The sequence below is a fragment of the Artibeus jamaicensis genome, unplaced genomic scaffold (genome assembly GCF_021234435.1).
Source record: "Artibeus jamaicensis isolate MK-2021 breed Jamaican fruit bat unplaced genomic scaffold, CSHL_Jam_final contig_519, whole genome shotgun sequence".
Classification (NCBI taxonomy): Eukaryota; Metazoa; Chordata; class Mammalia; order Chiroptera; family Phyllostomidae; genus Artibeus; species Artibeus jamaicensis.
This window is the reverse complement of record NW_026521871.1, coordinates 27,507,385-27,523,265: the sequence shown is the minus strand read 5'-3', so window position 1 is coordinate 27,523,265 and position 15,881 is coordinate 27,507,385. Positions and strand designations below refer to the sequence as shown.

At 43.0% G+C, this 15,881-nt stretch overlaps 1 protein-coding gene across 4 annotated transcripts in view; it reads left to right on the top strand.

Moving 5' to 3' along the window:
- Nucleotides 1-15,881, top strand: part of EPHB1 (EPH receptor B1) — a 419,448-nt gene that overhangs the window by 296,692 nt on the left and 106,875 nt on the right. For all 4 annotated transcript variants that reach the window (XM_037143852.2, XM_037143853.2, XM_037143850.2 and 1 more), the window contains one exon: nt 7,689-8,024. In XM_037143852.2, the coding sequence (XP_036999747.1) occupies nt 7,689-8,024 (336 nt within the window). The remainder of the gene's footprint in view (nt 1-7,688; nt 8,025-15,881) is intronic.

Here is a 15,881-nt window from a genome sequence, read left to right as displayed (position 1 = left end):
ACAACCTTATATTAGAAGAAGATATAATCTAGGACTTTCATAACTAGGGAATAGAAGTCAATGACAGACTTTAATGCTTCAAAGGACAGGCAGATTCCCTGGTTAGCTGCTAATGTAGCTGGTAACTTTGAGGGGAAACCAATGCTTATTTACCATTCTGAAAATCCTAGGGCCCTCAAGAATTATGCCAAATGTACTCTGCCTTTACTTTTTACATGGAATAACAAAGCCTGAATGACAGCACATCTGTTTACAACATGGTTTACTGAGTATTTTAAGCCCACTGTTGAGACCTACTGCTCAGAAAAGGAAGATTTCTTTCAAAATATTACCACTTGTTGATAATGCAACCGGTAACCTAAGAGCTTTGATGGAGATGTACGTGAGATTAATGTCATTGTCATGCCTGCTAACACAACACCTATTCTGAGGCCTTCAAGGAGAAGATCTGAAGATCGAGGAGTAATTTTGACTTTCAAGTCTTAGTATTTAAGAAGTACATTTTATAAGACTATAGCTGTCATAGAGAGTGATTCCTCTGATTCATCTGGACAAAGTAACTTAAAAACCTTCTGGAAAGGATTTACCATTCTAGATTTTATTAAGAACATTTGTAATTCATGGGAAGAGGTAAAAACATCAACATTAACAGGACTTTGGAGGAAACTGATGCTAAGCCTCATGGATAACTTTGGGGGGGTTCAAGACTTCAGTGGAGGAAGTAACTGCAGATGTGGTAGAAATAACAGGAGAACTAGAATTAGAAGTGGAGCCTAAAGATGTGACTAAAATTGCTGCAATATCATGATAAAACTTGAACGGATAAGGAAGTGCTTCTTATGGATGAGCGAAGAAACTGGTTTCATGAGATGAAGTCTCCTCTTTTTTTATTTAATTATTTTTCAAGTACAGTTTTCTGTCTATTTCTCCCATCCCAGCCCACCCCGCCCCATGCTCCCCACCTCCCTCCCACCTCCACCCCGCTTAGTTATTGTCCCTGTGTCCTTTATACTTGTTCCTCTAAATCCCTCCCCCTTTTAAGTCTACTCTTGATGAAGATGCTTTGAATATTATTGAAATAACAACAAAGGATTTAGAATATTATATAAACTGTTGATAAAGCAGCAGCTGTTTGAGAAGACTGACTTCAATTTTGAAAGAGGTTTTACTGTAGGTAAGATGCATCATATGCTGAAAAGAAATTGTCCATAAAAGGAAGACAGTAAATGTGGCAAACTTTATTGTTGTCCTCTTTTAAGAAAGCGCCACGGCCACCCCAACCTCAGCAACAACCACCCTCATCAGTTAGCAGCCATCAACATTGAGTCCAAACACTTCACCAGCAAAAAAATTATGACTTCTCTGAAGACTCAGATGATGCTTACCATTTTTTAGCAATAAAGTACTTATTAATTAAAGTAAGTACATTGCTTTTAGACATAACACTACTGCATATTTAATACACTACAGTATGCTGAAAACATAATTCTTATATGAACTATAAAACCAAAATAAAATTGTATGACTCACTTTATTGCAGTATTCACTTTAATGCAGTTGTCTGGAACTGAATGTGTAGTATCTCCAAGGTATGCCTGTGAGGGTGCACACAGAGGCCATGTACCCAAAAGACCTGAACTAATTTTGCATACACAACTCCATGCCCAAGACTAAGGTTCTACCTCTTCCTGAGTCTACTTGCAGGGGACGGTGGCCTAGAGGATACGGATTAGGGCAGACAGTTTCTAGGGTACTTTTTACCAACTATAGCTTCAACCTTATAGGCAGGACCCCCAGACACCATTTCTGAATATTTAGTTCTACATTGATATTACCTTTTCTGAAATAGCTTTAATTCTTTGTGTCTATATGACTTACTTTCATCCTTAATCATATGTGTTCTCAATTCCTAGTATCTGGGTTCTCCAATCTCATTGGTTATAATCTACATATTCATAGCTTTCACAGTGCTCACAGTTCTGGGTACAGGGTCTCTGCTTTAGGAATGAATGGCAGAATTAGATCAGTCTTAATTGGATGAATTTTCAGTATTCTAAATCATCCATAGTGAAAATACTACTGCTAATAATAACATCTGACATCCATTGAGTTCTTCTGTGTACCAGCAACAGAAGACTCCTTGGGCATATTATTTCATTTCATCCTCAAAACTATTGCTTTTCAGATAAGAAAATGAAGGCTTATAAATTTACCTTCTCATGGTTTGCCAACAAGAAAATATTTTTAAACATGGCTGCAGTGAACATTTAGGAGATTCATTGGTAGATTTCAGAGACCCATCGGGATCTCTGAAAAAATTATGCATGTCTTCAAGTACATGTCCATTTTTCTCAGAAAAAGACTTAGTTGCTTTCATCAGATTCTCGAAGGGGTCATGCGCACAATGGGGAGGAATCTCTCTCCAGAGCAGCATAGTTTTGACCTACACAAGGGGTCTCCCAGAAGGACATTGCCTCACCATGGCTGTCACTCTCATTAGCTCCCCCAGGGAAGGGTCCAAGGACACAGACCCTGGCTGTAGAAATGCACAGTTAGCTAGACACTACCTGCTCTGCCCCTTGGACAGAGCTGAAATTTGCATCTAAATTCTGAGACTAGATGGTTGGCCTCACTAAGATTCCTGGTGAAGGAATTGGCTTTGGGGCTTACCTGCCTTCAGCAGATTTTCTCTTTCATTACTCAGAAGTAGTCTTATTTCTAGCTTAATGCCTATAAACAAACTCACCAGTTCTCCCCATCCACTCTGACACTCCATTAAAAAATCATCTGCCTGAAATCACATTAAGAAGCAGAAGATTCTATCTTTCTATAGCACCACTTGGGCCAACCCAGTGGATCTAGAAGGATCTTTTCTCTTTCACTTTTTGAGGTCCTGATGACAGCAATGCTCCATACAGGCTGAGCTAACCTCTCAAGAACATCCTGGAAGACACAGAGCCCCATCTCCATAGCTAGGACCCACTGTGTTTCTTCCACTCAGAGAATCATAGCTCAGTAGTTTTCCTATCCTTTAAAAGGACTGAGTTTTCCTAGTCTTATAGCTGGAAGCTTCCATCAGTAGTAACTGTAGCAACAGGTCAGACAGAGAGGCTTCACAAAGCCTGGCTATGTGTAATTAAGGAAAACCTGGATGTGGATACAAGACAGGGTGCTTAGACAAGGCAACCCAGGCTCTGAGCCCTATCACTGTACTTTCCGAGGACTTGCGGAAGAAGATGGCAGATTTTCTTCTTCTGGCCTCCCTCTTTACTCCCTCTCAGACATTTTTGTCTGCTCTCAATGGGCTTTCTTCCTGAGGAAGTTGCTGGGGGACCTCATTCTGGAAAATATTTCCTGCAGGGGTAGGGCAACAAGCCCAGGGAGTGCATCCTGAATAGGTAGGAAGTGGCCCTAGTACCTTCCTTTAGGGAGACTGATCCAGAGGCCGAACCTGCTCTGGTCAGACTCTCGTTCAGGGATGGGAGAAGATGATCAGCCTACTTGCAGGAATGTGCTCTGATCACCGGGGCCATGGAGTGCAGACTTGGGACTGTCATCACTGTAGCCACCCAGACACTGGACCCTTGCTTGCTGGGCCTCAAACAGGCCCCATGGATAAAGAGGCAGGAGCTATATGCATGATTGGGAAGCAGTCTTATCCTGGAGGCTTTTTCTATTTCTTAGCACTTATTCTTATATGAAATCACCTCATTTATCTCCTTGTTTCCTTCTTTTTTGTCAGGTTTTCTCACCAGAATGTGGTGAGAAGCAGAAGCCTGCCTATCTAGCATTTTCCTGTCTCCAGGTGCCTAGAACAGTGCAGGCAGTATTTGTTAAAGAAGTGAATGAGTGAATGAATGAATGAATGAATGATGAATGGTTCCAGCCATTATTTGTGGCCCAGACTCAGGTCACTTCCACACATATGCACTATGAGCTCAGGCTTTTGCTGAGCTTTGAGATAATAAAACATACCCCTGGGAGAAGTTGAATGGCAAAGGACACACGGCAGGGCATGTTCAGGTTCTCCTAGGTCCACTCACCAAGGGAAGGCCATCCATCTCTATTCCTGCTTCTTGGAAGGATTCATATTTATGCAGTCCTAGGCTCAACAACCACAGTTCTCATAGACCCCCATCCATGCTCCACAGTCACATTTGCTCTGGAATGCAGCCATGGATGAGAAGTGTTTGTTTCATATGAAGGTTGTTTCTAAATAAACATGAAAGTTCTTTCTGGAAACCCACTGCTTTTCTTTCTGAGCAGGGAGCAAATGAGCAGTGCTGGGTCAGGGGCAGCTCCTCATTTGCTACCTTTATCTCTACCAAAGCCTCTACCACTCGGGATCATAAGTGATGGGTCCTCATTGCCGCCATTGCTGTATCTCCATTGGCCTCATAGCAGGGCATCCTGTCTCATGCTGGAGGGAGGTACATGCATGTGACCTGAAGCCTTGCACACTGAGCAGAGGTCAAAAACTAGGTGTCCTCCCCCTCATTTTACCAAGGGGCCTCCCCTGGTAAAATGTTAAGCATGGGAATCACGGAGACAATTGAGCCAGCAGCTCACCAGGAGGCCACATCATGGTGAAGATGACACAGAGGAAGAGACCATCACAATGCAATAATAGGACCTGAATTAAGCAGCTAGAAGTAGGCTTTGGAAGCCCAGAGTGCTGAGGGGTGTATGACTGTGGGCATTGGGGAAACTTCCTGACAAATAGGTGCTGGACATTAAAGGGTAAGCAGGAGTTTGTCAAGTAGAGAGGAAGAAAAGAATTCCAGACAGAAGATAGAACACTGTGCAGAAGCTCAGGAATATGAACAGAGTTTAGTGAGCACAGGCAATCACAAGGATCTTCCTGTTGGATGTACTAGGGGAAGCAAGTGTCCAGGGGCCAGAGATGAGATCAAGAGCAGCAAGACTACACAGGGACTCACAAGATGTGGACAGGAGAATAAACCTTTGGGTAATTGGAGTTTGAACAAAGGAACTCTGTGACTCCAAGTGCATTTTGGAGCTCATACTCTGGCAGATGAGAATGGATGAGAGAGCTGCAAAGTGATATTGGAGAATTCATCAGGAGGATTTTGCAATAGGGCAGGAAAATTGATGAAGCTCTTTGTTATGAGGTGGTGGGGGTATAGAAGAAGGGAAGGATCTGAGGAAAATGAGTTGGAGTTGACAGATGTGCATCAAGGGACACAGGAGATGTGACTCCTAGGGCCTGGCTAGTGACAACACAGAGTGTCAAGGGAGTTAAGGACGGAATTGTGTTTCCTAGACCTGTCAAGTAGGAGGCCAAAAGGGAAAGCAGGCATGACGGCTGAGTGGGGATGTAACCAGGCTACAGCTGGTGGAGCAGGGATAGAGGAGAGCCACCAAGTGTGACTACTTAAGCGTGGCTTGACAGTAAAGAAGAGAGGACATGCAATGTAGAGATACCAGGTGACAATATTTTAGTTTTAAAATAGCAAGGACTTATAACAGTTTAAGTAAAGAAGCTGGAGCTGGTAAGAGGGTGAAGTTGAAAGCTAAGGAAGTGAGGAGTTAATTGAAGGGGGAGTTACAGGGTAGGAGGGATGGGGATTCACTCTCTTGGGCAGCACTTCTCTCTGCTCCTCTGTCCAAGGCTGCTTTTTAAGTGACAGCTTCAGGATGTCCTGAGGATGCAATAAGACAGCATTGTTAAAGGATTTGCCCTGTGCCTAGAGAAGAGCAATCACTCAGTGAATGTATTTATTACAAGTAGGAGGACCAGTGGCCTGTGGCTGAGGCTAGGCTGACTGCTGTGAAAATGAAACAGGCTGCAATGACACTGACCACTGGGAGCTTCTGGTCTGAGTTGCACCAGTCTGAACAAACAGACATTTCCCAGACAGGCACTGGCCAATAAGGTGTTAATGAATAGTGCAATGGGAGGAGAGACTGGCCCAGCCCAGGAAGAGCCCACCTAGGGCGGTACTGACTGTCCTCCCAGTGCTAGCTATGTGCTGGTGTGTAGAGATGGATGTTTATCCTTGGGCAGATGAGTGGGGAATTCTTAAATGCTATTTGCAAGACTTCGGTAAAAATGCTTCATGAATCTTGCCCTGTCACAAGCGTGCATGAAAGTTGTGCTTTAGCTCAGACCTAATGGACTTTATATAGTACAGTACTGATTTTCCTTCATGTTTTAATAGAATTCGATTTAATATTTGCTTTCTGCTCTAGCTGCTGGCTGTTGACTGATTCAACACAGAATCCTTCCCTGGTGCCCCCCGACCTTGTTGTTATTCCCCCATTTTGTATGTTGGCATTTGATTCCTGTCTCCAGCATGAACCACTTTACACATGTCTTCGTTCAGCTGGCAACAGTCATGTGCATGAATTCTGAATGCATTATTACATGGAGCGGCTGTTCCAGCAGACCTAGCATTCGGAAGGGGGGCTTCTGGGCAGGATTCATTTCCATTGGTTAGACATTAGTGAGATGCAGAGCTCAGCTTGGGAACTTGAGGCTGTGATCTGTTCTGTTTTGGGGCAGGAGATTCTTCAACTTAACCTCAAATTGCTCAACACTGTGACCATTAATCCAGCAACATTTTGCCCTTCCGTGAAGTATCAGGCTTCCTAGAGTTTTCAACAAAGCATTTCAACCTTTGCCAGAGTGAGAACAACAGCTGGAGACAGGATGTCCTGAGGGAAGAGGCTGCTCTTCTTGAATCTCAGTGAGGCTGGCTGGTTTGTAAGAGAGAATCTGTTTGAATTTCATGTAATCTGATTGCCAACATTTAGAGTCCACTATCAGTGTAAATTTGGGTTGGAGATGGCTCTTCCCTTAGTAGGAAAAGGTAGCCAGTTTCACTAGCAGGCAGCACAGGGCTATAGTTAAAAGAGTGTAAGCTTTGAAAACAGGCAGGTATGTGTGTCCATACTGGCTTCAGTTCTTATGGACCACAAAGTCTATAACCAGTCCCAATTTTTAGCTTTAGTTTCCCTTTCTATAAAATTGAGTTACTTATTTTATCTTCCCAGTATAATTATTTGAGGGATTGAATGCTTGCAAAGTAGCTAGCAGAGTGTCTAGAACTAATGTTCTTGTGTCATGGGCTCAACCATGATGGCTGGGTGAATCTCCCACCAACCTTGCGTCCTGTCTTCATGCACCAAAGTTTGTGCAATGTGAATGGTCATCTCTCTAGGTGTTCTAGCAGCCTCCCTGCAGAGAGACACACCTACCACCATACACACACCACACAGGTCTCAAATTGTGAGATTTTGTGCAGAATGTGAGGATATGTTGAGACTTTTGATTGGACACTCATATCCCTCAAGCCTTGAATTCTACACTAATTAAGAAAGTAGAAGAAATCCAGTAAGTGTCCAATATACATCTACATCGTTGACATTAAAGCGGGATGTGGCTTGGTCCTTAGAACAAAAAGACTTGTTTTTGCATCCTCCTCTCCCTGATACACATGATTGAAAGGAGAGCCCCAGTGGGAATGACAGAAAGGGGACTTTGAGACAGGTTGTCATTTCTGTTCACCATTTTTTCTCAGAATAGATTGAAGCATGTAGATTGGGTTGAAGGAGTGGAGGGGATGCATGCATGCAATGAGGGCGGGCACACTAAAGGTAGGTAGAGATGCTGGACAAGGAAGCTTCTGTCCAGCCTCACTGGGCCTTTTTTTGTCTCCTTACAGGTGTTCCATCAGGTCCCAGAAATGTCATCTCAATTGTCAATGAAACATCCATCATTCTGGAGTGGCACCCTCCAAGGGAGACAGGTGGCCGGGATGATGTGACCTACAACATCATATGTAAAAAGTGCCGGGCAGACCGCCGGAGCTGCTCCCGCTGTGATGACAATGTGGAGTTTGTGCCGAGGCAGCTGGGCCTGACAGAGTGCCGAGTATCCATCAGCAGCCTGTGGGCACACACGCCCTATACCTTCGACATCCAGGCCATCAATGGAGTCTCCAGCAAGAGCCCTTTCCCACCACAGCACGTCTCCGTCAACATTACCACAAACCAAGCTGGTAAGTCTGGCAGCATCTCTGCTCCTCTTTCTTTCTGCGTGGTTGGCTCTTTGTCCATCTCTGTGCAGGAACCGTGCTGCAGTCATACCCAGCCAGTTAGTCGGCCCCCAGGCCTTCTCCTAGGAGTGAAGGTGTTGAGTAATGGGCATTTGTGGCCATGGAGGAAATAGGTATAATGTTTCACCTGTGAAAGGGAATTGAATTCTGAGAGATTTTCTTGTGCTAAGCACAAAATCAAAGTTGTATATCCAAGCCAGAACAGGACCTAGTCCTCTGTATCCATCTGGGGCTCAACAAATGCCCTTGGATAAATAGATAGATGGATAGACAGATGGATGGGTAGTGAATGGATAAACAGATGTACATATGGATAGATGGATGGGTGGAAGCCCTGAATAGTCTTGAGAACACCAGTGCTACTCTGCTAGAAAAACCAGTGACAGAAACCTCCTTGTAATTGTGTGATGACATCAGTATTGACTTCATAGATTACTTTTCAATTAAACCCATTCAATTCAAGAGTACATTCATTCTCCTTTATAGCTTGCTTAGATGAATACTACACTGTTATAGAGACCTCATATAATTGTCAGTAGATCATTCCTGATACCCAGTACTTCCCTGTGGCATGCACAGCTCAAAACACACTTTCTTCTCTTCTCTTTTTTTTTCTGTATCTCTTAATCTTCTGACCTTTTCTCTTTATTACTTTTTACCCCCCTGAAACAATCTGTTCCTTATTATATCCATTAGACTGGTTCACTCATACACTTATTCCCTCATTTATTTATTTATTTATTCACTCATTATCAAAAGACAGTGATTAGCATCTACTGTACACCAAGCTGTGGATTAAACACCATGAGGGATGCAGTATTACTGGGACACCATTGTTCCTCTCATGAAACTCATTAACTTTAGAATTTGCAGGACATAGACACAGAGTACAAAGCCCCAAGGTGGTATCTTCTGTGCGCTATGTGCTATACACATGCAGGAATACAAAGGGAGTTTGAGAGAAATGAGCCCTCTCTCCCTAGGGGATGGTGCAAGGTTGAAGAGGGGAAGTGAATATCACATCTATAGGCAATGATAAGGGTCATGGACAATGGACCATGATCTTATTTGGAGTTATGGATTTTTCTCAATCAACAAATTACAAAAGGGACATTTGTTAGTGAACTACTAGGAGCCAAGCCTATCTCTCTCTTTCTCTCTCCCCCTGTATAGTTCCCCCTTCTTGACCTCTTCTTTCTTACTCAATCTTCTTCTACTCCACACCTCATCCTCAGCTCGTTTTGCCTCTTCTAATACCAGGCATCTCTGATGGCAGATGATTCTTAGATTTAAGCTGTCAGAACTTAGGAGAAAAAAGATGTCGCAGGAGAGCATGTCTGTCCAGATGGCTGTGTTGTTGCTGGGAGTGTGTGTGTTCGTGTGTGCATGTTTGTATGTATGTATATGGTCACGTGTTTACACGCGTACGTGTGTAGTGAGAAAATAAGAGGGGGAGTGTGGGAGCCTCCAGCTGGTGACCACAGCCCCAGTGCCATGGAGACAAAGGTTGTGACAGTCTGTCTTACCCAAAGAAAAGGGAATGGTAATTTTGGCATCATGTTGAGCATGTAACATGGGCAGGCTTTGTTAGCTGTATTTCCCTTGCAGAGTCTGAGGCAGAAAACTGGCTGAAATATTTTAGCGTCCCAGCTTCTGGGAATAATAATCCTGCCAGGCTGTCATGTTATGCTGGGCTTGGCTGTCTCTTCTCTCTCTCTAAGCATGTGCGAACAAAACTGCCACTTATACCAGTTTGCTTTGATTTCTGCCCCTCCCTTCCCTTACCCTGCTATTCTCAAACCTGCCCATCTGCTTGTCTTGCCATCTGCACCTTCCCAGGCTGCAGTGGAGCTGAGAGACCAGGGCTCCTGCGAGGGATCCTGCATTGCCAATATTCAAAATATTTAATTTTGTTCTCACCCATTCTCATGCCCTTTGTAGCTCTCCCTGTATTCTTAACCTTCCCTGATTTTGTGGTTCGAGCCCCAGTGTCACCTTTCAATCTATGATTTGTCTTTGGGAATTCTGGAATTTGGGTGTCAGGAAGTTTGCAGTCAGTAAGGGAAGTCTGTAACTGCTTCTTGGTGGCATGTAGTTATTCTAAAATAAATGTCAAGTTGACCAGTGGTTCCTAATCTGTGGATGGCAGGGCTGTGGGAAACACAGTGCTACCACACTGCGTTGGTGACTCCACCTGTGAAGGCAAATTATTTTTCAACCAATAGATAATTTATTTTTTAATGGTTTTAGAGAGAAAGAGAAAGGGTGAAAGAGAAAGGGAGGGAGGAAGAATCATCAACCCACCACTCCACCCATCCACACACCCACTGGTTGCTTCTTATCTGTGCCCTGAACAGGGATTGAACTCACAACCTTGGCATATCAGGATGATGCTCTAACCAATTGAACTATCTGGCCAGGGCAACCAATAGATGATTTTTAAAAAAATGAGAACCTTCAAAATAAGTAATTGAGCCTGTACCTCTCTGCAAGAACAGTTTAGAAACACAAATAGAAACCACGTTTTATAAAATATGAAAGAGAGACTAAATAACAGGCATCATAAAAACCCTAATGACCTAGATCCATGAAGGGATGAGGAAAATGAACCCAGGTATCACCAGTAAGTCATAACATGTCTCACCCCTTCCCAGGCTGGGTGAGGTCTGTGTCAGCCTCCCCACCCTGACCTCATGGTAGAGTGTGATGCCCCTGTCATTGCCTGTGGTTGCCACCATCCTACTGTTTGGGTCATGAGTAGGTAGTTGGCAGGTAAAGTATTTGGTCAAGAGCAGTCCTGGCATCAATCATCTGGAAACTGCCCAAATGGAAATAGCTGGGGACCGTTCAGTGGGTCCAACTGAGAAGCAAGCAATGCTTATTATAGTTAACACCTCATGTTGGTGTTTTTTTTTTTTTTGAGTTGACAGAGAACTATGGAATTCATGGACACATTTGATCTCATATTTACCCTATGACTTGGGCATTATTTTCCCCATTTTTCATATAAGGAAGCAGAGGCTTAAAGGGATTTGGAGAATATGGTTATTAGAGGAGGGTGGGCAGGATGCCACCTCTGTGTCTGCACTTCTGTTTCCTGCCCTATGGTCTGTCCCTCTGAGCTCTGCACTTCATAGTCTTCAAGCATGGAGGGATTTTCAGGGAGAACCAATGCTATCCTACTGAGAGGAGGGGACCTCACTGTGTAGGCCCCATTTTGTCTGTGACACTGAACCATAAAAAGCTGTCCCCTGCCTCTGGATTGAGAGGGGAGATAGATATGTATTTGTTGAGGGATACAAGTTGTTCCCAAAGTGAATTGGGTCCTGACAATGCATACAAGGGTCACATGAGAGTAGAGTTTGGACATATTGGTTTCACACTTGATCTGAAACCTGATGCTCATGAACATCAATTGTATTCTAGGCAGCTGTTTGCTGCTCTGGGCTGGTCCTCCTTTGTTTAGGAGCAATGGACCATATCTGTGGCTGGGTGTGCAGTATTCACTGTTCACTAGACATAGGACTGTCATCTCTTCTTTCTCAGGGCTGCCCAGACATGCCACATGAGAGCACTGTGCTGCTCTCATGATCCCCACCAATGGGGGTGGGCAGCTCATGTTAGCTGGTTTAACTATCCAACAAAAAGGGTTATGTTTGATCTCAGTCCATCAGAGAAAATGACCAACAGGCTTTTCTTGATCTCTAACAGACCACAGGAGATTTTGTAATCATCTTTTGGCCCACTGGGCACAAAATAGTAGATACAGTTCTTTCCACAGCGGCAAGCATGACTGGGAAACACCAAAGGGCATATTGAACCCCAAGATCCAGAGTTTCTAACTTCTTCTGTGACGACCCCAGACATCTACATAGTCAGACTACTCAGGATCTTGTATCGCTTGGACAGTTTCAGGATAGGATCCTTTCCCAGCACATGGACAGTGGCAGAGAACTATCATTTTTTAGCAACCCCAGTGTGCCAAGCCCCTACCATGTTCTTTCTTTACAAGATGAGGTGGGTCAGATGAATAAATTTGAGTCAGAGTGCTTTCAGAATTTTCTCAGCATCTTGCATCCCACAAATGATGTTACTGGGCTTCAAACTCAGGTTTGTGGCTATTCTATCTTTTGACTTATCAAAAATTTCATTATGGTGAGAATGCAAGTTGTAAGCTCTCTCCAAGTTATTGCCATATAGCTGGGCCATTTTAGCTGTCAAAATAAAATGTCCATCATCTTTGGTCAGGGTTGGTCATGAATTATGCAAGCTCAGATTTATGTGAGGTCTTCAGGGATGCAGCCTTGCTCTCAATACAGCTGCCTTGAGTTTAAAATAGACCAGATCAGGTGGAACTCTGTCTGTTTCAGTGACCAAGGGATCTGCAGAGAGGTTGTTATCTCCACTAACTCTCGCAGTCACTCTCTGGCACCTGGCCCCAGATTCAGACTGATGGCTGGATCATCTGGCTGTCAGAGAGAATTAGAGTGAATGACAAACTTTAGTTCTCTTTTGTGCCAACTAGACTCAGAGTGTCAGAGTTGGGGAAAGGGATCTCAGAGGAAATCTTGGAAAAAAATAAGACAAATCAGACCAGTGCATCCATAAAATCAATGTGTAGCAAGATAAAATCAGTGAATTTAGGGCCACCCGAGCCAGAGAGAACAAACTCAAAGACCTATGAGGCCAGGCAGACAAGAAAAAGGAAAGAGCAAAGCAGGGCCAAGTTTCAGGCAATAGGGAGGGATGAGGACTGCAGGGAACTGAAGAGAAGGAGGGCAGCCACTACCCAGCTCCAGCATGTGGTGCCAAGTATTATAGGCTGAAAAATCCAAATTTAAAATGTTGACAACTAATTAGAAATTTTTAAACCATTTGAGAGCCTCATAAATCCAATTCTGGATTTAGCCTATTGGCTGACTCAGAGGGCTAATCCAATTTACCTGGGCTGGGAAGGTGAGCTTGTTACACTGTGTCAATCTCATTCCGCCACGGGCAGTCCCCTTCCTCACCTGTTGGGCTTGTGGTGGCAGAGGCACATCCAGGGAGACCTGGGATTGGCTCCTCTCTCTGATCCTCATGTGACCCATGCAAGTTCATTGAACTGCCATGATCTCTCCTTTCTCAACTGTGAAATGGGAATAGTGACACCTGCTTCCTAGTGCTGTTGTGACAATCAAATGAGACAGGGGATGGAAAATCATGTAAACCATGCTATTGGCTAGGAGATGAGCATTATTTCTAAGAATATGTCCTGAGTCAGGCAGCAATTTGGATTTTTTTTCTTTCTAGGCTATTTCTTTCCAAGGTTTTTCGGTCTCTTTATTTGGGACTAATATCACCCATATCAGATAAATGACAGGTATTTGTCCATTCTTCAAGGAAGGAGTGAGCAGCAGAAAAGAAAGCAGCAAAGTCCACATCCCAGTGAGTTAATGATGAGGATGGGAGTGGAGCTGGAGCCTGCGTACGTGGCACAGGCTGATCCTGCTGCTACAAGGAGCCTGCCTGTCTTTCCTCATTGTGTGTTTAAAGAAGCAACCCTTTTCTCTTCACTTTCATGATACCATCGGCAGTTTTAAATCTGACATTTATATTAAACACAGTTCACGTAGGGCCAGCTATGCTGATTGCATGTGGAATACTAACACATCCACCATGCCCACAACACAGACACAATGCATTACTTAACTGAGTTTTAAAAATGGATACATTATCTCTGTTAATAGTCACAATCCCCTATATTTTGTACATTTAAAAAAAGATTTTATTTATTTTTAGACAGAGGGGAAGGGAGGGAAAACGGGAGGGAGAGAAACATCAATGTGTGGTTGCCTCTTATGTGACCCCCAACTGGGGACGTGGCCTACAACCCAGACATGTGCCCTAACTAGGAATTGAACTGGCTACCCTTTGGTTCACAGGCTGGCACTCAGTCCACTGAGCCACAATAGCCAGGGCTAGTTTGCTCATTTTTAAGGTACCTTTCTTGCTTTTTAAACAACTTTATTGAAGTATAACTTATACACCATAAAATCTATCTCTTGGATTTTTAGTGCGATCTTTCTTTTTACTTGAAGTATTTTAAAAAATTTTAATTACAGTTGACATACAATATTATATTAATGTCAGGTGTACAATCCAGTGATTAGACATTATGTAACTTACTAAGTGATCATCCCAATAAATCTTGTATCCATCTGACACTGTACATAGTTATTAGAATATTATTAAGTATATTCCCTATGCTGTACTTTGCATTCCTATGACTATTCTGTAACTTCCATTTGTACTTTTTAATCTCTTCATCTTTTTCACTTATCTCTCCAGCCCCAGTCCCATCTGCCAACCACCAAAATGTTCTGTATCTATGAGTTTGTTTCTGTTCTGCTTGTTCACTTAATTTGTTTTTAGATCCAATTGTTAATGGATATATATTTGTTGCCATTTTATTATTCATATTTTCTCCTTCTCCTTCTTCTTGTCCTCTTCCCCCTCCTTCACTTCCTCCTCCCCCTCTGCTCCTCCTTCTCCTTATACTCCTCCTCCTCTATCTCCTTCTTCAAGATGCTTTAACATTTCATGTAATACTGGTTTGGTGGTGATGAACTCCTTTAGTTTCTTCTTGTCTGGGAAATTCTTTATATATTCTTTGATTTTAAAGGATAGCTTTACTGGGTAGAGTTATCTTAGTTGTAGGTCCTTGCTTTTCATCCCTTTTAATATTTCTTGCCACTCACTCATGGCTAACAAAGTTTCTGTTGAGAAATCAGCTGACAGCCTTATGGGGGCTCCCTTGTAGGTAACTAACTGCTTTTCTCTTGTTGCTATTAAGATTCTCACTTTGTCTTTAACCTTTGGCATTTTAATTATGATGTGTCTTGGTGTGGGCCTCATTGGGTTTGTCTTGTTTGGGACCCTCTGCACTTACCAGACTTCTGTCTATTTTCTCTACCAGGTTAGGGAAGCATTCCATATTTTTAAAAATTTTATTTAGTTATTTTTCAAGTACAGTTTTCTGTCTATTTCTCCCATTCCAGCCCACCCCGCCCCATGCTCCCCACCTCCCTCCCATTTCCACCCCCCTTAGTTCTTGTCCCTGTGTCCTTCATACTTGTTCCTCCAAATCCCTCCCCTTTTTTTCCCTTTAAATTCCCTCCCCTGTCCCCTCTGGTCGCTGTCCCCTTTTTCTCTATTTCAGTGTCTTTGTTTTTATTTTGCTTGTTTGTTTGTTTTGTTGTTTAGCTTTCTGTTAAAGGTGAGATCATATGGTATTTGTCTTTCAACACCTGGCCTATTTCACTCAGCATAATGCTTTCCAGTTCCATCTGTGTTGTTGCAAAGGGTAGTAGCTCCTTCTTTCTCTCTGCTGCATAGAATTTCATTGTGTATATGTACCACAATTTTTTGATCCATTCATTTACTGATGGGCACCTAGGTTGCTTCCAACTCTTGGCTAATGTAAATTGTGCTGCTATGAACATTGTGGTGCATAGGTTCTTTGAAATTGATGTTTTCGGATTCTTAGGATATAATCCATATTTTTTTAATACAGGCTTTCAATTCCTTGCTCCCTCCCTTCTCCCTTTGACATGCCCATCATGCCAATATTGGTATGCTTGAAGTTGTACCAGAGGCTACTTATACTATTGCCATTTTTAAATTTTTTTTTCTTTTTGCTGTTCCAATTAGGAGTTTTCTGCTTTCCTCCAAATCTCTGATTTGATCCTCTGCTTCATCTATTCCACTGTTGATTCCTTGTAATATATTCTTCATTTCAGTTCATGTATTCTTCATTTC